The sequence below is a fragment of the Aspergillus ruber genome, assembly GCF_000600275.1.
Source record: "Aspergillus ruber CBS 135680 unplaced genomic scaffold scaffold00005, whole genome shotgun sequence".
NCBI lineage: Eukaryota > Fungi > Ascomycota > Eurotiomycetes > Eurotiales > Aspergillaceae > Aspergillus > Aspergillus ruber.
Genome location: NW_024467301.1, coordinates 414,915 through 434,159, shown reverse-complemented (window position 1 = coordinate 434,159; position 19,245 = coordinate 414,915). Strand labels below are relative to the sequence as shown.

Below are 19,245 nucleotides of genomic sequence, written 5' to 3'. Positions count from 1 at the left end.
CTATCCTCCTGGGCTCGTGCATAGTAGGACTTCAATTCTACATCGTAGATCGATAATGATCATGTGCTTTCCGAACCGACCCCTCTATGCTTATTCATCCAACCTGGCGCCATTCCAAAAGCGGTAAACCATAAACACCTGATTACCGCCGGCAAAACAGCCGCGCCCGCCAAAAACAGTCTCGTTCCACCATCTCGGCGGCCAGCGATCGTACGCACATCTACTTTCTTATCGCCATATCTCCATCTCATGTACTGTAACAACTGAGTGCATGGGACTGGATTGGTGTCGCAACCATGCGGATTACAGAAATTATTATTGACGTAAGTTTTTGTTGTTGAATTACCCTTCGCATGTCCCGCTAATCTTACGTTGACAGGGCTTCAAATCGTACGCTGTGCGTACGGTCGTCTCAGGATGGTATGCAACTCCTATGTGTCTCTGGCTCCTTCAGGTCGATATCTGCGGAATGCAATCGACTCTATTATTTGAATGGAAGACATGGTACTGACTACTGCCCAATAGGGACGAATCCTTCAACTCGATCACTGGCCTGAACGGCAGTGGTAAATCCAACATTCTCGATGCGATTTGTTTCGTCCTCGGAATCACGAATATGAGCACGGTTCGGGCGCAGAACCTCCAAGATCTCATCTACAAACGTGGCCAGGCCGGTGTGACGAAGGCCAGTGTGACCATCGTCTTCGATAACCGTGATACCGCGAAATCCCCGATCGGTTTCGAGGAATATGCGAATATTTCCGTTACGCGACAGATCGTCCTCGGCGGTACGAGCAAATATCTGATCAACGGCCATCGCGCACAACAGCAGACGGTGCAGAACCTCTTCCAGAGTGTTCAGCTGAACATTAACAACCCCAACTTCCTTATTATGCAGGGACGAATTACGAAGGTTTTGAATATGAAGGCTGTTGAGATTCTGTCCATGATCGAGGAAGCAGCAGGCACGCGAATGTTCGAGGATAGACGGGAGAAGGCGGGCAAGACAATGGGCAAGAAGGACTTGAAACTGCGTGAAATGGAGGGACTACTGAAGGAAGAAATCGAACCGAAACTCGAAAAACTTCGTGCCGAGAAGCGTGCTTTTCTCGATTTCCAACAGACCCAGAACGACCTGGAGCGGTTAACGAGGCTGGTTGTCGCTCACGACTACATCCGAGGCAACGAACGGTTACGGGTTGCTGGAGATGAGTGTGAAGACAAGAGGCAAAAAGTCCAAACATTTGAGGATAACGCATCTAAACTGAAGAACGAAATTGGTCATCTGGAGGAAGACGTTAAGCGGGTGCGGGCAGCTCGCGATAAAGAGTTGCGCAAAGGAGGAAAGTTTCAAGGCCTTGAAGATGATGTTAAGGCTCATTCGCATGAGCTGGTCCGATTGACGACTGTTTTCGATCTCAAGAATGCCAGTATTGTAGAGGAGAAGGAAAGGCAGAAGGACAACCAAAAGACCGTGAATGACCTTGAGAAGCTTCTCAAAGAAAAGAAGGACATCTATGATAAACTACAAGCCCAATACGATACTGCGAAGGCGGAACTTGACGCTCAGACCGCCGGAGTAGAACAGAAGGAAGAATTGCTCCAGTCATTACAAACTGGTGTCGCATCCAAGGAAGGTCTGGAAAGTGGGTACCAAGGACAATTGCAAGACGCCCGAAACCGTGCTAGCGGTGCTGCCACAGAACAAGAGCAAGCCAAACTCAAGATTGCTCATTTGGAAAAGAGGGTTAAAGAAGAGGAGCCGCGCGCCAAAAAGGCAAAGCAGCAGAACTCTGGTCTTTTACAAGATTTGGAGGGTCTGAAGTCGCAGGCCAAGAAGCTGGAATCTGAGCTTACGAGACTTGGGTATGAACCTGATAAAGAAGAGCAGATATACCAGGAACAAAGTGGCCTGCAGAAGGATATCCGTGAACTCCGAGGAAGAGCCGATGAACTCAAGAGAAGGGTGGCCAACATTGACTTCAATTATACAGACCCACATCCCGGATTTGACCGATCTAAAGTCAAGGGCTTGGTTGCCCAGCTCTTTACTTTGGACAAGGAAAAGATTCCCACTGCGACGGCGCTGGAAATCTGCGCTGGCGGTCGCCTGTATAACGTTGTCGTCGATAGCTCTGAAACCGGTACTCATCTACTCCAGAAGGGCAAGCTACGCAAGCGAGTAACCATCATCCCCTTAAACAAGATCTCATCTTTCAGGGCATCCGTGGAGAAGATCGGCGCAGCTCAGAACATTGCACCTGGTAAAGTTGATCTTGCCTTGGAGCTGATCGGGTACGAGGAAGAAGTTACGGCTGCTATGAATTATGTGTTTGGGAACACGCTGGTTTGCCAGGATGCGGATACGGCCAAGCGAGTGACATTCGATCCATCTGTCCGTATGAAGAGCGTTACTCTCGATGGTGATGTTTATGACCCGTCAGGCACTTTGTCTGGAGGTAGCGCACCGAATTCGAGTGGAGTACTTGTCACGTTGCAAAAATTGAACGAAATCACTCGAGAAATCCGGATTAAGGAGCGTCACTTGGCGAGCTTGGAAGAGAACATGAGAAAGGAGAAGAAGAAGCTCGACGCTACGCGCGCACTCAAGCAAGAACTAGACCTCAAGACCCACGAGATCAAGCTCACGGAAGAGCAGATTGGTAACAACTCGTCGTCATCTATCATTCAAGCTGTTGAGGAAATGCGAGCGAACATCGAACAGTTGAAGCAGGACATTACCGACGCCAAGGCGCGACAGAGCGAAGCAACCAAGAATATTAAGCGAATCGAGAAGGACATGGGCGAGTTCAACGACAATAAAGACAGCAAGCTCGCAGAATTGCAGACTTCGGTTGATTCGCTTAAGAAGAACCTTTCTAAGAACACCAATGCCGTCAAGACCTTGCAAAAGGAACTCCAGAATTCGAGATTGGAATCCGAGCAGGTTGGAAGCGACCTCTCAGCGGCTGAGGAGCAGGCTGCAGAGGTTGAGAATACTCTCAAGGCTCAAATCGAAGAAATCGAGTCGATGAAGAGAGAACAAGCCCGTATTAAGGTATGCCAAATCCCATTACCGTCTATTGATATGAATCTAACGCACATCAAAATAGGATGCCCATGACGTTACTCAAGCCCAGCTCGATGACGAGAGAGCCAAATTGACTGGCTTTGACGAAGAACTGCGGGAGCTCGAGACAGCGATGCAGACCAAGAACTCCCGGATTACCGAAGAGGGTCTTGAGATGCAGAAGCTTGGGCACCAGCTTGAGAAGCTGCAGAAAGATCAGCATGCTGCCGCTCAGGCCGTTGCTCATATGGAATCAGAGCATGAGTGGATTGCTGACGAAAAGGACAATTTCGGACGCTCCAATACTGTTTATGACTTCAAGAACCAGAACATTGCGGAATGCAAGTCGACGCTGCGCAACGTTACCGAACGTTTCCAGGGGATGAAGAAGAAGATCAACCCGAAGGTCATGAACATGATTGACAGCGTTGAGAAGAAGGAAGCTGCTTTGAAGAACATGATGAAGACCGTGATCCGCGACAAGCGCAAGATCGAAGAGACAATCATTAACTTGAATGAATACAAGAAGGAGGCTCTTCACAAGACCTGGGTTAAGGTCAATGCCGACTTTGGTCAGATCTTCTCGGAGCTTCTGCCCGGCAGTTTTGCGAAGCTGGATCCTCCGGAGGGCAAGGATATCACCGATGGTCTGGAAGTTAAAGTCAGTCTGGGTAAGGTGTGGAAGCAAAGTCTGACTGAGCTGAGTGGTGGTCAACGGTATGTTTCCTCCATCCCTCCTCTCGCTACTGTGCACAGCTAACGAATCACTAGGTCCCTGATCGCCCTCTCGCTGATCATGGCTCTGCTGCAATTCAAACCCGCACCGATGTACATTCTGGATGAAGTCGATGCTGCGCTTGATCTGTCTCACACACAGAACATCGGTCGTTTGATCAAGACCCGTTTCAAGGGATCGCAGTTCATCATCGTTTCCCTGAAGGATGGCATGTTCCAGAACGCGAACCGGATCTTCCGGACGAGGTTCAGTGAAGGAACGAGTATTGTCCAGGCATTGACTCCTGCGGATATGAAGTAGCGGTCTTGGGGAATGACTTCCACTGACCATTTGCCTACTTTTTCTGTTCATCTTGGTTATTGGGTTCGTTTTGTCTATAGTCATCTTTTGCACGTAATGGGTCGGAAAGGATGGTGTTTTCAGGTTGATGTATAATGGTGTCTGGAAGCCACGGGTTTTATGTTATGATATACGGCTCAATGATATATATATTATATTTTTGTGTTCTCTCTAATCTATAAACCCTGTCGGCAATCATATTTAGTTACCTTTGTATCGGCTTCTGAGTTGCAAAGGCAGCGGTCGGAAGAGGAAAGGGCACCGCTCTGTTCCACTTCACCATTTCACTACTTCACCACATCAGCTCGTCGTCTTCTTATCTTCCCCTCGCTTTCTTCTTCGCTCCAGCGTCGACAATACCACGTTTCTCCACGAATTCATCGCCTTTTAGATCGAACCGCCGACTGTTCATCGGCTGTCGCCCACCGCCTTAACCATCGCCGTTCCTCTCCGCGGATCATCATAACCGTCATTTATCACCTGCATCCACTGCCCAACTGCCCACTATTGTTGTGAAGCTGCTGGATTGCAAATACCATAAATCCGATCTCCTTCTTTAGATACGCATTGTTACGGAGTACGCTTGCGTTTTACTAGCTATTCTATCTCCACTCTCGTCTCCGAACCTATCGAGCTGGCCTCATCGAGATCGACCGGAGAAAGCACGCGCTGCAGCATATGTCTTACGAACCGCTCGAGACGATGTCTGAAGAGGAGCCCTCTCTCAACATACCCTCGCTCCTGACCTTGGCTGTCGTGTCCTTTTTCGTGATCCGATGGTTCTTCAAGCGCGACGATGAGCCGGGCACCGGAGGTAGCCGTACTCGCGCGCGCGGTCATGCCGTGGACCCAGCTCAGGTCGAGCAAATATCGCAAATGTTTCCGCAGCTGAATACCCGGGAAATTATGTGGGATTTGCAGCGGAATGGGGGTAGTGTTGCGGCGACTACGGAGAGGATATTGAGTGGGCGAGGGTTGGAAGTGGTGAGTTTGCTTGCTTGTCATCTTCGCGGAACATGCTGCTGTATGATATGATATAGAGTGCTAATGGTGTTCCTCTTTCGTTTTTGTAGCCGCCACCGTCGTTCCAACCGCCGATTCCTACTACTACCGCCGGGACTCCTCCCAGGACACAGCCCGCATCCTCATCCGGAAGCGCCCCGAAATCGGACGGACAGGACCTGATTTCCCGCTACAATCTCAGCTCAAGAGCTACGGGCGAAAGTGCTTCAGAAGTTCCCGAGCCGTCGTCGAGAGGATGGTCGCAAAGTAAGGAAGAGCGCCAGCGTATGTTGCAGAAGCGGAGAGACGATATGATTTTGGCGGCACGCAAGAAGATGATACATAAGGACCAACACAATGCTTCATGAGTATTTGCACTACTCTCCCTTCGTGTTTTATATTTATCCCAAACCTACTTTTCGAGATCTCTGCTCTCTTATTCTTTTTTACCAGGATAGAATCTCTAGGCGTTACCGTGTTGCTTCTTCAGCGGTAATTTGGACATTTTCAGGAGTCAATGCAAGCAACTTCATTTTCTTTTAATCCTGTCTTTTGGTTTCTTCGGAGTAACATGGTGAACATAGTCTTGGCATTTCTCATTGCTTATCATAAAAGAGAAAGAGCTTGCTTATTTCCTTTACAATTGGTATTCTCGGACAAATATCTCAAGCTTTCGAATCCGCGCAATCATCGACCTTTGTCCCTTGGATACCTCAGGATCAGCCGATGCGAAACAGTCCTTGTACCGGTCGACGACACAATAAACAGAACATGAACAAACGTCTGCGCTCAGTGACATTCAGAATGACTGTATCCGCTACAAACTCACTCCAACACTCTTCGTTACACCAACCCTGCCCTTGTCAATTCCTGCTTCAAACGACCCCTAAGAAATCATTTTCGCCATAATAGCGCCAAGCAATGTCATGCCTGGTTCTCAGACATCTCAGGGAACAGCTGAAAAATGCGCAGGGTTTGCACATGGATCTTGCTTGTTATTAGTGTCGCAGTTCCACTGAGGCCCTAGAATTCTGAGTCGGAATCGTAGATCATCACATCGTGTTCGCCATCGTAATCCTCGTCGTAATTGCCAGGCACCTCCGACTTCCCGACAGAGCAGCCACTCGGCTAAGGTAACACTGAAGACGTATCAACTCCCCACTTGGAAGAGGGTGCCCTTGGGGTCATGAGTTGTGAGTGTAATTCTGTCACCATAGCGAATTTGGTTTTCGGTCAGACAATCCCAGAACCTGAAATTCCCACGCCTACATGGATGACCTGCAGAAAGCTCTGGCATTTCAAGCAGGAGGCCTTTCCGGAGCCGCGAGATCTAATCTTCAACCAGTGGAATTCCAAGTCCATGGTCCTTTTGTCCGAGGAGGTGGATATTAGTTTAAAGCCAAATTCGCAGCTATCTTATGCGGAGTGGATGGTTTCAGTCATGACAATGAGATTCTGTAGTCTCGGTCTTTGCGGGTCCGAACAGCGCACCTTTCTAGGTTTTTGTCTTTTTCTCGGACCAAAAAATAGTCAGGTTACGCCACAGCGATGGCCTCAGATTTAGGTGGTTTGCTATCAAAACCCTCTAGATGTGGGCTACTTCGAGGTACTTCGTGGCTTTACTAGCCATGCATCTTTCTTCTCTTTTTACAGCCCTTTCCTGTTCTGAGTTGATATGTTGGCACTTGGGATGCGGGGCCCAAGGGGGGGGGGGGGGGTGTTTTTTGCAATCGAAGTCGTTCTCTCGCGGTTCAGCCTTGCTGTTTCTATTCAGGACTTAAATATGACATGAGAGAGAAATAGGCATGAACATGAGCGAACCGATTCCGACAACTCCCCTGGCTTCATGAGAAGCCGTATGAGGTGATGGTATCCTGGATCATTCGGAACATCGCTCACTACCTCGTCGAGTTCTTTCAAATCACTAATCCAAAGACACGGCCAGAATCCCGTTGCGAGCAGAGTTCTTTCATTAGAGTCGTGCAGTTTTATAATTAGGGCAAGATGTTCAGGTTCAATCCGTTCAGGGAGCGGGGGAAGAGTAGGGCTATCCATTTGTCTCAACGCGAGGAAACTTCTGGCAGGAGGAACCGATCCAAAAGAGTAGGAGTGTAATGTGATGTAATATGCTCGAAGGAGGACAGGTTTCTTCTTCTAGTATATGCATCGGGTGGTTGAGAATGAGAATGAAACAAGACATGACACTATACTGAGTACCGCTGGACAACTATCTTAGATGGAAATCATAGATATGCTATCCATATTAAGGACCAACGCATAGTCCACTCAACCCACTTGTCTTTTCTAGGGATAAAGTTTTAGACAAGCTTTCCATACCAAGAGGCATGAATTTTCAATAAACCATGAGCGGATAATCCTCCTGTCAATGGAATCGGAGGAAGTAGAGGTGGCATGCTGTCGCGTGGGATAGATAGCATGCGTATGCTACGTTTTCCTTTAGTTTTGGCTTAATATTGCAGAGTCTCAGTTTTGGATGGAGTAAGCAACATCTGCTGCCAGGTCTGAATGTTCTCACCGGAGCACGGCTTTCCCCAAAGCATCCATACTAACGATCTAAGAAAGATAAGATGTTCTGCCATTGCGGAAGGGAATACATCAGCTGCTCTGATAAATCGCTTAGCACTTATAGTAAAGCATCTTTTGTCATGATTCAATATATGTTCATGTATGACTCCTTGTAAATCAGAAATAGCTGCTGTTGTGTTTTGCGCTCCCGGTTGAGCCCAATCATGGAGGTTAGTTTAAATGTTAAAAGTCGTGGATAAGAAATAGGTGAAACAAGGAAACATTAATCCAGTAGAGATAATTTTGGGAATGGACAACATCTGCATGACTATTCCTAGCCCAGCATCATCATTTGAAATGCCGTCCACAAGCTTAGTTTTTCCCATGTGCTACTAGACACACGCCCAGGCTTTGGTTGCAGCCGGTTCCCCTTTATGCAGCTCCCTGATATATTCGATACGCCCAGGTTTAGCAGATTCTGTCCATAGTTGATGTTATTTGTTGCCACGGGAAGGATAGTAAGGGGATTATAGAGAGGAATACATGTGGTCATGTAACCTTTTGACAATATGGTTAGCTCATTTTATAGAATCTGCATATAGTGTCTATTACAAAGATAGTTTGGAATTGCCCATATTTAATGACTAAACGACTACACCTCTATATATATAGTCATGAGATCTATTAAGCTTTCTCTACGATCTCAACTTAGGATATATTTCTTGCAAGATACTGGTTCCTCCCATTGCGATGAAGCCTGCCTTCTATGAATCAATGGGGCGAACCTCCTCACTATGTGAGGTTTGATGATGATTTCAACATCACTAAGATCCTCGAGTTCCCAGGAAATGTTGTCTCTTTGCCCTCATTATGCACATACCCATGGCTGTTAAAGTGAAAACTTTTCCGGATCTGTCGCTGAGCGCGAATTATATTTCAACATCTTTGTCAGCCTGGAGTGTCGCTATCCATGATCCCTTCAATCGTCTGAACTATTTCAGAAACTAATGGCATCCTGCCAAAGGCACAAAGAGTCTGAGGTAGACCTCCTGGGACCATACACATCGCTTGTCATGCCCATTCTCTTCGAGGATATCTGCGGGTATAACCGTGATTCTGAGTATAATTAGCTTGCTAAGACGTATTCATGGTTCAAGGAACTCACTGATTTAGGGGGAAAGGAGTCTGCATTAGCCGGATTAGCCGGATTAGACGATATACGAAGGGGTTCTCAACATTTGAACTCAACAGGTAGAGCCCGCATGGTTTGCGGATATTGCTGAAATTTCGAGAGAAATGGTATATTGGCGGTTCGTTGAATGGTCTCTCGGAGGAACAAAGTCTCATCGAAGGAAGGAGGATTCTGTGATGTTGAGTTTCCTAGGTTACCATCATCTTAGGCTTGCAATAAGCCCTGGGAAGAGAAGAAAGTGAATCTGTGGAGCTTTACGAGTGTTTGAGACAATGAAAGTATCAATTCCGAAGATTAGTTTAAAAACGGACAATGGTAGCCAGGAAATTCCATTGCTTATTGGATATACGCCATCATCGAGGTCAATATCTTATATTCGTCCTTGGCGGTAGTCAGTGGGCACATGAAGAGTAGAAGAGTATCTGTACGTAGCTGTGACAGAAACCGGGTCGAACAGGCTTTTGATGTGATAGTTATGTTGCCTTCGTGATATAATATTATATAGATTCATTCGTATCGTTTCGTTCATAAATAATTGAGGATGTTCAAAATTCCATTTCGTCGTCGTCTTCTTGGGTAGCACCATATCCGCCGTTGGCCATGTCCTCGGCCATTTGCTCTCTCCGTGCTTGCTCCTTTGACGCTCCGATTTTCCTATTTCAAAAATTCTGTTAGTGGAAAGAGAAGACGATAACCATCAAGGATATGATATACCTAAGCCCATCCACTACCCCCGTGACAAACCCTCTTCCCTCCCCAATTTCCATCGCGCCAACCCCTGTTAATGCAACCCCCCCTCCTCCTATTGCAGCAGCATCAAGGACATCTGTACCAGCCCGGAATTTAGCCATGCGCACTTCCCGCAACTCCTTTAATAACCGCCGTGTCTGATCCGGATCCACCAAATCATCGCTCGCCGCATCCAACAACACATTCCCAACCTCCAACCAATGGTACGGTAATGAGGGCGGTTCCCCAGGAGGTATATAGTCCCGTGCAACGTTCTGCGGAAGAAACGGTGGGGAGGCGTAATACCGCTCACCGTCTTGTGTAGATCGTGGCATGGCTACTGGCGTTTGCTGTGTTTCTCGATCTCGGACACTTGGTTGTCCTGGCAGTGGAGGTGGTGGGGAGAAGGCATTCTGGTAATCGCTATGTTGTGTTTCAATTTCGAGGATTAGGGATAGGGCTTCTGGGTGGAGCCAGGAAGGTGGGACGATGTTCGCGCGACGTTGGCGTTTTAGGAGGAGGGCGAGCCATAGTGGGAGGGTAGCGCGGCGGGGAGGCAGGAGAGGTTCGACGGGACCCTAGTTGTAGGAACGGTCAATTGAGTGAACTGGTATATAGAGAGTTGTAGCAGTATGCTGCCATTCATTTGGCGTTTATCACAACCGCGTTGTCCGCACTGTCGATACTCGCGATGACAACACCAGGGCTACCCGTGAACCCAATTGACTCACCCCAAGAAGCTCCAGGCCTTCTAATCTCTGGCGAGGCACTATGTTAACTTGTTCCATCTCAGCGAGAAAGGCGATCTCCGGGGGCGTGATGCCCCGCGGGAGAGGGAAGGCCATTAACGGTCACGACGTGTAGATTTTGGAAATCCCAGTGTTTGAAGCAAAAGCTGGCTTTTGCCGTCACAAATAACCAGAATTCTGACGAATATTTCTTTTCCTTTTGCTTTAGGCTTCGAGACGAAAAAAGAGCAAGCGCTGTTTTGTTCGGAGATCTTGCGGCCATCCACAGCCCGATACGGTATGTTTGGCTTGTTTGCATCGAGCTTCTCTGCCAGCTATTCCACCCCGTTTGCTAATTTGACCTCTACAGCTCTCCAACAGATCGCAATTGGAAAAAACATACCCAGACCTGGCCATCATGAGTGCCACTCTGCCCGATTCGGGTCTATCTCGAGCCGCCCGGTATGCGGTTCCTTTCGCTTTGTTGCTGATTCCCTTGTGGAAGACCCGAGTCAGCGCAGTCGTTCCGGAGCCATATCTCGACGAAGCTTTCCATGTTCCCCAGGCGCAAGCCTACTGGGCACATAAATGGACATACTGGAACCCGAAGATTACGACTCCCCCGGGACTGTATCTCTGGTCGTACCTGATTTGCGCCGCTATGCTTGCTCTCCGCGGCTCGCCGACGGAACTCGGTACGGATGCCCTGCGTACCACGAATGTCGCAGCAACAGCTGTTCTCTTGCCTTGGAGGCTTCAATCTGTGTTAGAGCTCTTGCGGAATGACCGCAAGTCTCGCCCGGCAGGTGCACGGTTGAGCCACACGGTGTTGAACATTTGTTTATTCCCGCCACTGTTCTTCTTCTCGGGACTCTACTATACCGATATCCTTGCCCTTGTGGTAGTCGTTGAGGCGTACAATTGGCAGCTTAAGCGTGCTACTAAGAAAGAATTTGCTCCTCTTCAGTCTTTTATATTCCTTTTCTTCGGGCTGGTTGCCCTTGTCTTTAGACAGACCAACATCTTTTGGGTCTCCGTGTTTTTCGGTGGATTGCAGGTGCTCCGAACACTGCGTCTGTCTACTAACAGATGTAACGTTTCTGGGCTGAATGAAATCGCAAAGAAAGGCTTCCAGAATGAGCTGTATGATCCTCTGGTGTCCGATGCTTCTTTTGCGGGTGAGACATCCTTGACAATCTAATGATGGCATTCTCCGCTAACTTCGTCACTGTAGACTACTTCAAGACTACCGTATCTCTCGCCACGACTGCACTGAACAATCTTCCCCGAGTGCTTGTTTCTGTAGTGCCTCACTTTCTCATTCTGGCAGCTTTTGGTGGTTTCATACTATGGAACAATGGTGTCGTCTTGGGTAAGTCTTTGCAACGAGGGTATTGCACGCTATGGAGACTAATATATTTTATAGGACACAAGGAATTCCATACTGCAGGTCTTCATTTGCCCCAGATGCTTTACATCTGGCCTTACTTCCTGTTCTTTTCGTGGCCTATTCTCGCCATCCCCGTTGCCAATCTAGTCCTCCCAAGGAGCTTTCTTCCAAAGCTCTTGGATTACAGCTTCCCCAAGAGACAGAGGGGACTCCCATCCTCATTGACTATTTTGGCGGTCGTTCCGGTTATGCTGGCTGCGGTTCATTACAACACCATTGTCCATCCTTTCACTCTGGCCGATAACCGTCACTATGTCTTCTATGCCTTCCGAATCCTCCGGTATCACCCAGCTATCAAGTACGGAGCCGTGCTAATTTATTTCCTTGGTGCTTGGGCAGTTATTTCTGCATTCGGCTTCACCACGATTGCGCCAGCGCCTCGATTGATGTCCATGCCGCCGCAGTCTCAACAACCGCCGGCTCCGGCTTCAGATCTGGCTCCCACAAAACCAGTTACGAGGAAAGAAAAGAGAGAACAGCAAAAGGAAGCCGACAGGAAAGCCAAAACCAACCGCAAACAAGTAGCCCCGAAACAGGCTGCTCCTCCTGAACAGAAAGATCCTGTCACGCCAGAAGTCATGGCAAGGATCCAGGCGCACATTGCTACGCGCCAGAAGCAACAGTTGGAACCGACCCGGGTGAGCTTCGTGATTATTTGGCTTGCTGCGACGGCTCTTTCGCTGGTCACAGCGCCCCTTGTCGAGCCCCGTTACTTTATCATCCCGTGGGTTATGTGGAGATTGCATTTACCTCCGCAGCCGATTCCGGCTGTTTATCGTCTAAACCGACCGGAGGAGGAAAAAGAGATTGTTCGTGCGCACGTGGTGGCTTATTCTCCTCTGTTCTTGGAAACCCTGTGGTTCTTGGCTGTTAATGCTGTGACGGGATATGTTTTCTTGTACAAGGGTTTCGAGTGGCTACAGGAACCGGGGATGATCCAAAGATTCTTGTGGTGAATGCAATAAATTCTCACTTCGTGTGCTTGTTCCTTGTGCGTTACTATCATTGTACAATATGAGATAGACCATCCTAGATAATCCTCCCTGATGAACTTCGCAGGAGGATTTGATGATAGACCACATTAGACCGCCATCGGATAGTGATAGAATTAAGTCCTTCATACCTCGTCCATCTTGTTTTGTGGCTCTGATAACCCTAGATTTGCATTGTTAATACCGCGTCTTCGGTTGTGGTAAATATGAGGGCGTGGCAGATTCAATGAAAATGACCGTTTAGTTTTATCATTGCCAAGAATTATTTAGAAAATAGTTGGTGTTAGTACACTGTGAGAAGAAGAACATGTTTCCTCATCAATCCAATATTCAGGTTATACTTCGGTTTATGGCTCTGTATTATCTTCCTTATGCCGGACGAAACCCGTCGCTTCAATGGCTGCGTCACTTGCGGTCTTCCACTTCTCGCGGCCCCTTCTTTTACCATCATCACCACCACCAAATATCCATGATAGAGATGAATCACCCTGCAAAAAGGACAAAACTTTCATCTTCTGAGCACCATGAGTCAACAAATCCCGATGAATCACCGGCACGAAACAATGGCTTGGCATCACTCCACCGATCTATTACGCCACCTCCACAACGACGCCAGAGATCTACTGGCACTACAGCAGTATCTGATGAGATAAAAACCACTGGAACTTCAAAGCAGGAAGAGATACCTACTACCATTCATCCATCCCCAATCCAACTCACCCACGTCCGGGATCTACCTGCGTCGTCGGGGAACAATGTCGACACTGTTCGGCTGCGAGATATTCTCGGGGATCCGATGATCCGCGAATGCTGGCAGTTTAATTTCTTAATTGATGTGGATTTTCTAATGATCCAGTTTGATGAGGATGTCAGGGACTTGGTCAAGGTGAAGGTTGTACATGGATCGTGGAAGAGGGATGCGCCTAATCGGATACGAATTGATGTACGGAGTAGCTCTTCCCTCTATTTTCAGATCAAAGTATGCTTGCTAATGGTGTTAAAGGAACAATGTTCGAGATATCCTAATGTGGAACCGATCGTTGCATATATGCCTGAGCCGTTTGGGACACATCATTCCAAGATGATGATTCTGCTTCGACATGATGATCTTGCTCAGTATGCTTTCCATCCATGACGCTCAGGCTTCAATTTGTTAACGGTACTAGGGTAATAATCCATACTGCCAACATGATCCCCGGAGACTGGGCAAACATGACTCAAGCTGCCTGGCGCTCTCCTCTTCTACCACTGTTACCAAACACATCCACCCCTGAAGGGACCGGGGGCTATGGCAGCGGAGCCAGGTTCAAGAAAGACCTACTCAGTTATCTAAATGCATACGGACGAAAAAAGACAGGACAGTTGGTCAAGCAGTTGGAACGTTTCAATTTCCAGGCTGTGCGGGCAGCGCTGATAGCCAGCGTGCCTTCGAAACAGAAAGTTGAGACTATGAACGCCAAAAAGCAAACGCTGTGGGGATGGCCGGCTTTGAAAGATATTATACGACATGTCCCGCTGGCGCCGCATTCTGGGACGGCACATATTGTACTCCAGGTAACTGACCCATCCTAGAAAGCATAGCAAAACCCGCTGACGAAGAGCAGATATCCTCGATTGCATCACTAGGCCAAACAGACAAATGGTTAAACGATATCTTCTTTGATTCTCTCGCGCAATACTCATCCCCAACACCGCATCCGCGGTTCTCTATTATCTTCCCTACGCCGGACGAGATTCGTCGTTCACTCAACGGCTACGGCTCCGGTGGATCCATTCACATGAAGACGCAGAGTGCGCCTCAGAAGAAACAGCTACAGTACATACGTCCTTATCTGCGACAATGGGCAGGGGATAGTGAATTTGGTCTCGAGACATCATCTGCTGAAGCAGAATCTATTCCTCGACAGGAAGCGGGTCGTCGTCGTGCGGCGCCTCATATTAAGACCTACATACGGTTCTCAGATGCAGGAATGGAATCTGTAGACTGGGCGATAGTGACCTCTGCGAACCTGTCTACCCAAGCGTGGGGTGCAGCTGTTAATGCGCAGGGAGAAGTTAGAGTCTGCAGCTGGGAGATTGGTGTGGTTGTATGGCCCGGATTGTACGTTGATGGTTCTCCGGAGACTAAGACAGCCAAGATGGTTCCGTGCTTCAAGCAAGATCGTCCCGCTAAAACCAAGTCTAGTCTAGAGGATGTCCTAGTCGGATTCCGAATGCCCTACGATGTCCCGTTAACACCGTATGGACCTCGGGATGAGCCATGGTGCGCAACGGCAAGTCACCCGGAACCAGACTGGTTAGGGCAGACATGGGATGGTTAGACAGCTCCCAGTGATAACTATGGTGATAAACTCGCATTCAATTGTAATGATATACTATCTGTGACTAGCAATATCCTCCCCCTCCCCCCCCCCCCCCCCCCCCAAAAAAAAAAAAAAAAAAAAAAAAAAAAAAAACAACTACCAAAAGCCATATGTATGCCAAACACGCGCGTAGATGCGTTTACGAGCGGGTGCCGTACTTGTTGATAAGAGTGTCAACCTGCTTGATGTAGAGGACCAGAGCCTTCTGCTCGCTGATGTGGCTAATCTCCTTCCAGGCGTTGTACTTGTACTTAGCCTGTATGCTGTCAGTTTCCGTCCCATCCTTTCAAGGCAACAGATAAGAAATGCAAACCTCGAAATTGAACATCGACGGCTGAGCGGGGGTCTCATTGTTCGCACGCTTGTAATACTTGTACAGCTATTGATTTCCAGTCAGTAACTCATTCATTCTTACATCCAAGAAAAGCTTCTCCCCAACTCCCCAGAACAGAAAACGTACATCCAACTTCTCCTCCGGCGCAGGCTCCTTCTCCAACATCTTGACAACCTGGGTCGCATACTCGAAGCCCTTCTTGAGCAGCTCGGCCTGCTCGCCGCTCAGTGTGGCGGCGGTCTCGTCCATGGCCAGAGCGGCATCGATGGCGGCCTGGAGGGTCTCCTTGGAGGGGGCTAGGGCAGCCGCGGCATTTTGGACCTCGGGGGTGAAAGAGGAGGTGTTGGTGATGGTGTTGAGGTAGGCGGACATTTCGGCGTTTTGTTTTGTGAATAAAAATAGGATCAATAAGAGTGGTCTTGTGGTCTGTAGTGACGGAGGATGAGATGCGTTGAGGTGGTTGAGTCTTGTTGATGGTGGGGGGAGAAGTGGGGTAGCCTAGCTATTTATGCCGGGCTGTGAGTCTGATGACTGATTTATGCGAATAATGAAGGGAATCTATTTGTACAACTCTACATTGCGATGATACTCTATCTGACATTGTAAATTAAGTAGCCAACAAACGCCATAAATGCTAGCAAAGACGGGTATTTGATGCGATAGCTAAAACAAAAGAAAAAAGCAATCTCCAGAGCGAAAGGAAAAAAGATCACCAATCAACCGCCCACCCATTCTTATCCAGAAACTCCTCACAAGCCGCCTTAAGCGCATAATTAGGCCGTAGATCTTTAACCGACATGCTCACTCTCGTCAAGGGATCAGTCCCAGACTGCTCAACATACTTGACGATTCCCACGCGATCGAAACTGGTCCCCGACGGCGTAATGACCGGATCGTGCATGATCTCAAATGAGATCCCATCGACCAGATAGTCCGGCACTACCCGCTCAGCAATCTCCCCCTTCGATGCAGCCTGGAAAGCCTCGCGAGTATTTTGGATATTCTTATCCATGTCCCCACGCAACGCCTTCTCATCTTCCACGTATCCGATCTCCCCAATCTCCCCGGCATCTAGCTGACGGCGCAGTTCGTCTAGTGAGCGCTGCAGCTCAGTCTCGATAAGCCCCTCCACTGTCGCAAGGGTATCGTTCATTTCGCGGAGACGTCGGGTCTCTTTAAGTGCCCAGATTTGCTGCTTAGCCCGCAGAACAAACTTGGAGAGGCTCTCAGTCTGCGGGGACTTAGCGGAGAGACTGTCGCGGTAGGCTTCAATGGCGATATCGTAAGCGGCTTGTGGTTGGTGTTGGCCTAGGAGTGCCTGTACAAGATAGCTGGAGCTTTTGAGACGGTTGGGACTTTCGTGTCCGTAGAGCGCGATGGCAGCGCGGGCATCTTGTTCGACACCGGACCATTTCTCCAAGCGCAGACGGGTTAGCGCGCGGTTGGTGAAGAAGGTTGGTTCGCGGGAGTTCTTCTGGATCCTATTGTTGGGCTTCTTTTTTAGTGGACCGAAATATACAAGACTAGAGAGAAACGCACGCTTGGGAGAAGAGCTCTTCGGCGCCATTGTAATCGCCCTCTTTGTAGAGCCGATTGCCCTTTTCCTTTAATTCAAAAGACATGCTTCGTTTTGGGCAACTAAGACAAATGATCTGAAAATAGTACAGAAACAAGACCACATCTTTAATGGCAATAATTTTGTTGATTGTCGAAGCTGATCGATCCCCGCAGAATCCAGCTGACTCAGAGTCTACAACAGCGCTCGTACTAGGCCCAAAGAGGAAATCTGTTGATATGCCCTCTTTCCTGGTTGAGTTGCAGCAGTATATTGTATTGATGTTACTTAGCTTCAAAGAGATAATGAGTAACCTTGCTTGGGCTGTGTTCACCAAATTCATCATCGTCTTCATGATCGTCGTCAATCCAGCCACTCATCCTTTTCATCTTTCTCAGTCTTATCAGTCTCGTCAGCATCATCACCATCAAGGCCAAACTCTTCAGATACTGAAGCCACGCACTGCACCTCACCTCGCACTTTCCCAGCCTAAAACTGTTGTATCCTTCATCCATCAGACTGCACCAACTTCCGGTCCAGGTTGGCTACGACTTCGCTGTAGGACTTCTCACCAAGCCATCCAATATCCATGAAAAACTGATGAGGCTGACAAAACCATGCAAATGGAGCCAGAATACGGAAGTATACTTTCTAGATTACCCGGCCCTCCTCAATAGCTAGTATTTCGTGTATTTCACCGGATTCAGCTGGTAGATCTTCCGGGAAGCATATCCACAGAGAGAGTTTTGAAGATTCAGCTTATTGTTGGTGTATCCAATTTTCAAAATAAGTGATAGTAAACAGATATATCAGAGGCGAGGAAACTTGTACTTAAGTGCAGGAAGACCAGCCTTAGGAAATGAGCATAAGACGGATGGCTGGAAGGCACGATGTCCTTCAAGAAAACTGCCACTCCGAGACGGTCTGGTGGTGATTGGGACCCAAACGATTTTTCTTCCAATGTATGGATAATGAATCATTAATCTGTTTCTTGAAAAGAATACGGTCTGGGCAACCTCCCGTATGGCCCGGCTGACCAGGAATAACGACTTCCGTGGTTCCCAGCAACACTTGAAATTTGAAACAAGAGGATATTAGTATGCTTACAAAACACCAAACGACAACCCTCACTGAGTAGACGACCGTATATTACAGGGTCTTGGAGAGGAAAGCTACAATAATTCTAGAAAATAATTCGGAACACATTAGCACATGTACTTTGTATATTGAAATATCTTTAACTATATACGGAAGAAAGTAAGGTTCAGCCAGCCAAATTCATCATAGTCGTGGTATCATAACGCTAATAATCAAAATGTTGAAGAGGGCTGAAAATGGCACCATCTGAATGTCGTATCTATACAATCACCTCGCAGACCGAGTCTTATCAACGAAACGAGGCCTAAGTCTTCGAACGTAATCGTATGTCTGTTAACACATGTACACATAGTTCGCATTACTGAGCAGAGAGCTCTGCCTCATAGTCACAGATAGCCTGGACCTTAGCAGCAGAAGAACTCTTAGGATCGAAGCGGTAGGTAATCCATTCCGAAGCCAGCTTCTTCGCCAACTCGATACCAATAACCCGCTGGCCGAAGCAGAGCACCTGAGCGTCGTTGCTTAAGATGGACCGCTCAACGGAGAATGAGTCGTGGGCAGTGACGGCACGGATTCCGGGAACTTTGTTTGCGGAGATGGCAACACCCAGACCGGTTCCGCAAATGAAGAGACCACGGTCCGCTTTGCCTTCGCGGATGAGTTTAGCGCCGGCGACGGCAGGGTGTGGGTAGGCGGTTTTGTCGGAGGTGGAGTCGACACCGACGTCGATTATGGAGGCGACAAGGGGGTTCTTTTCGAATGCGGCTTTGAGGGTTTCCTTGTAGGGTTGGCCGGCTTCATCGCAGGCGAAGACGATACGGAGGGGCTGGAGGTCGGTCATTTTGTATAGATAGAGAGTGAGATTAATAAGACAGGGTGGATAATCAGTACAAAAAAAGTGGACTGTAAAAGGAAAGTGGATAGATCGGAAGTAAATCCAGAGGTCCGGGAGAGAAGAGGATTTGGATGATGATTATGGTGATGATGAGGATATTGAGGGGACATTGACGGCCCTTAAATAGCTGGGCCTGACCATACTCACCCCTCCTGAATCTCATTGTTCTTGTCTCAACTTCGTCCCTTTCTTCTCGGAACCACAAACAATTCTGATGCCAAACAACAAAGATGCCT

General features: G+C 48.2%; 8 protein-coding genes across 8 annotated transcripts; 3 read left to right on the top strand and 5 right to left on the bottom strand.

Moving 5' to 3' along the window:
* Positions 1-41: 41 nt before the first annotated feature.
* EURHEDRAFT_299355 (condensin subunit SMC2) lies at positions 42-2,597 on the top strand. The gene is made up of 4 exons (XM_040778265.1): positions 42-323; positions 380-420; positions 526-2,144; positions 2,207-2,597. The coding sequence occupies exons 1-4, from the start codon at positions 297-299 to the stop codon at positions 2,266-2,268; spliced, it is 1,749 nt and encodes a 582-aa protein (XP_040641255.1). The 5' UTR covers positions 42-296; the 3' UTR covers positions 2,269-2,597.
* A 626-nt stretch (positions 2,598-3,223) lies between these two features.
* On the bottom strand, positions 3,224-4,506 carry EURHEDRAFT_299314 (uncharacterized protein). The gene has a single exon (XM_040778264.1). It carries the CDS (start codon positions 4,188-4,190, stop codon positions 3,324-3,326), a length of 867 nt encoding a protein of 288 aa, XP_040641254.1. The 5' UTR covers positions 4,191-4,506; the 3' UTR covers positions 3,224-3,323.
* A 341-nt stretch (positions 4,507-4,847) lies between these two features.
* EURHEDRAFT_450451 (uncharacterized protein) lies at positions 4,848-5,515 on the top strand (the record flags this gene model as incomplete). Its single annotated transcript, XM_040783880.1, has 2 exons — positions 4,848-5,129; positions 5,219-5,515. 2 exons carry the CDS (start codon positions 4,848-4,850, stop codon positions 5,513-5,515), a joined length of 579 nt encoding a protein of 192 aa, XP_040641253.1.
* A 3,895-nt stretch (positions 5,516-9,410) lies between these two features.
* Positions 9,411-10,439, bottom strand: psf2 (DNA replication protein PSF2; the record flags this gene model as incomplete). Its single annotated transcript, XM_040778738.1, has 3 exons — positions 9,411-9,519; positions 9,580-10,172; positions 10,326-10,439. The coding sequence occupies 3 exons, from the start codon at positions 10,437-10,439 to the stop codon at positions 9,411-9,413; spliced, it is 816 nt and encodes a 271-aa protein (XP_040641252.1).
* A 253-nt stretch (positions 10,440-10,692) lies between these two features.
* On the top strand, positions 10,693-15,182 carry alg10 (dolichyl-P-Glc:Glc(2)Man(9)GlcNAc(2)-PP-dolichol alpha-1,2- glucosyltransferase). Its single transcript, XM_040787095.1, has 7 exons — positions 10,693-11,500; positions 11,557-11,694; positions 11,749-12,724; positions 13,263-13,707; positions 13,768-13,880; positions 13,931-14,318; positions 14,369-15,182. The coding sequence occupies exons 1-7, from the start codon at positions 10,741-10,743 to the stop codon at positions 15,083-15,085; spliced, it is 3,537 nt and encodes a 1,178-aa protein (XP_040641251.1). The 5' UTR covers positions 10,693-10,740; the 3' UTR covers positions 15,086-15,182.
* A 109-nt stretch (positions 15,183-15,291) lies between these two features.
* Positions 15,292-15,928, bottom strand: EURHEDRAFT_409784 (uncharacterized protein). Its single transcript, XM_040781189.1, has 2 exons — positions 15,588-15,928; positions 15,292-15,506 (listed from the first exon to the last, which is right to left on the bottom strand). The coding sequence occupies exons 1-2, from the start codon at positions 15,831-15,833 to the stop codon at positions 15,414-15,416; spliced, it is 339 nt and encodes a 112-aa protein (XP_040641250.1). The 5' UTR covers positions 15,834-15,928; the 3' UTR covers positions 15,292-15,413.
* A 74-nt stretch (positions 15,929-16,002) lies between these two features.
* On the bottom strand, positions 16,003-17,146 carry EURHEDRAFT_409783 (putative U-box domain protein). Its single transcript, XM_040781188.1, has 2 exons — positions 17,001-17,146; positions 16,003-16,942 (listed from the first exon to the last, which is right to left on the bottom strand). Exons 1-2 carry the CDS (start codon positions 17,081-17,083, stop codon positions 16,171-16,173), a joined length of 855 nt encoding a protein of 284 aa, XP_040641249.1. The 5' UTR covers positions 17,084-17,146; the 3' UTR covers positions 16,003-16,170.
* Positions 17,147-18,210: 1,064 nt separating this feature from the next.
* Positions 18,211-19,237, bottom strand: EURHEDRAFT_409782 (RpiB/LacA/LacB family sugar-phosphate isomerase). The gene has a single exon (XM_040781187.1). The coding sequence runs from the start codon at positions 18,953-18,955 to the stop codon at positions 18,473-18,475; it is 483 nt and encodes a 160-aa protein (XP_040641248.1). The 5' UTR covers positions 18,956-19,237; the 3' UTR covers positions 18,211-18,472.
* Between the last annotated feature and the right edge of the window lie 8 nt (positions 19,238-19,245).

Coding starts and splice junctions, on each gene's coding strand:
- EURHEDRAFT_299314 (XM_040778264.1), bottom strand. CDS start 4,190: ATGACTATAGACAAAACGAACCCAATAACCAAGATGAACAGAAAAAGT.
- alg10 (XM_040787095.1), top strand. CDS start 10,741: ATGAGTGCCACTCTGCCCGATTCGGGTCTATCTCGAGCCGCCCGGTAT. Junction 11,501..11,556: donor GTCCGATGCTTCTTTTGCGG/GTGAGACATCCT, acceptor TCGTCACTGTAG/ACTACTTCAAGACTACCGTA. Junction 14,319..14,368: donor CGGCACATATTGTACTCCAG/GTAACTGACCCA, acceptor GACGAAGAGCAG/ATATCCTCGATTGCATCACT.
- EURHEDRAFT_299355 (XM_040778265.1), top strand. CDS start 297: ATGCGGATTACAGAAATTATTATTGAC. Junction 324..379: donor TTACAGAAATTATTATTGAC/GTAAGTTTTTGT, acceptor TTACGTTGACAG/GGCTTCAAATCGTACGCTGT. Junction 421..525: donor CGTACGGTCGTCTCAGGATG/GTATGCAACTCC, acceptor ACTGCCCAATAG/GGACGAATCCTTCAACTCGA.
- EURHEDRAFT_409784 (XM_040781189.1), bottom strand. CDS start 15,833: ATGTCCGCCTACCTCAACACCATCACCAACACCTCCTCTTTCACCCCC. Junction 15,507..15,587: donor CGCCGGAGGAGAAGTTGGAT/GTACGTTTTCTG, acceptor GGAAATCAATAG/CTGTACAAGTATTACAAGCG.
- EURHEDRAFT_409782 (XM_040781187.1), bottom strand. CDS start 18,955: ATGACCGACCTCCAGCCCCTCCGTATCGTCTTCGCCTGCGATGAAGCC.
- EURHEDRAFT_409783 (XM_040781188.1), bottom strand. CDS start 17,083: ATGTCTTTTGAATTAAAGGAAAAGGGCAATCGGCTCTACAAAGAGGGC. Junction 16,943..17,000: donor GAAGAGCTCTTCTCCCAAGC/GTGCGTTTCTCT, acceptor GCCCAACAATAG/GATCCAGAAGAACTCCCGCG.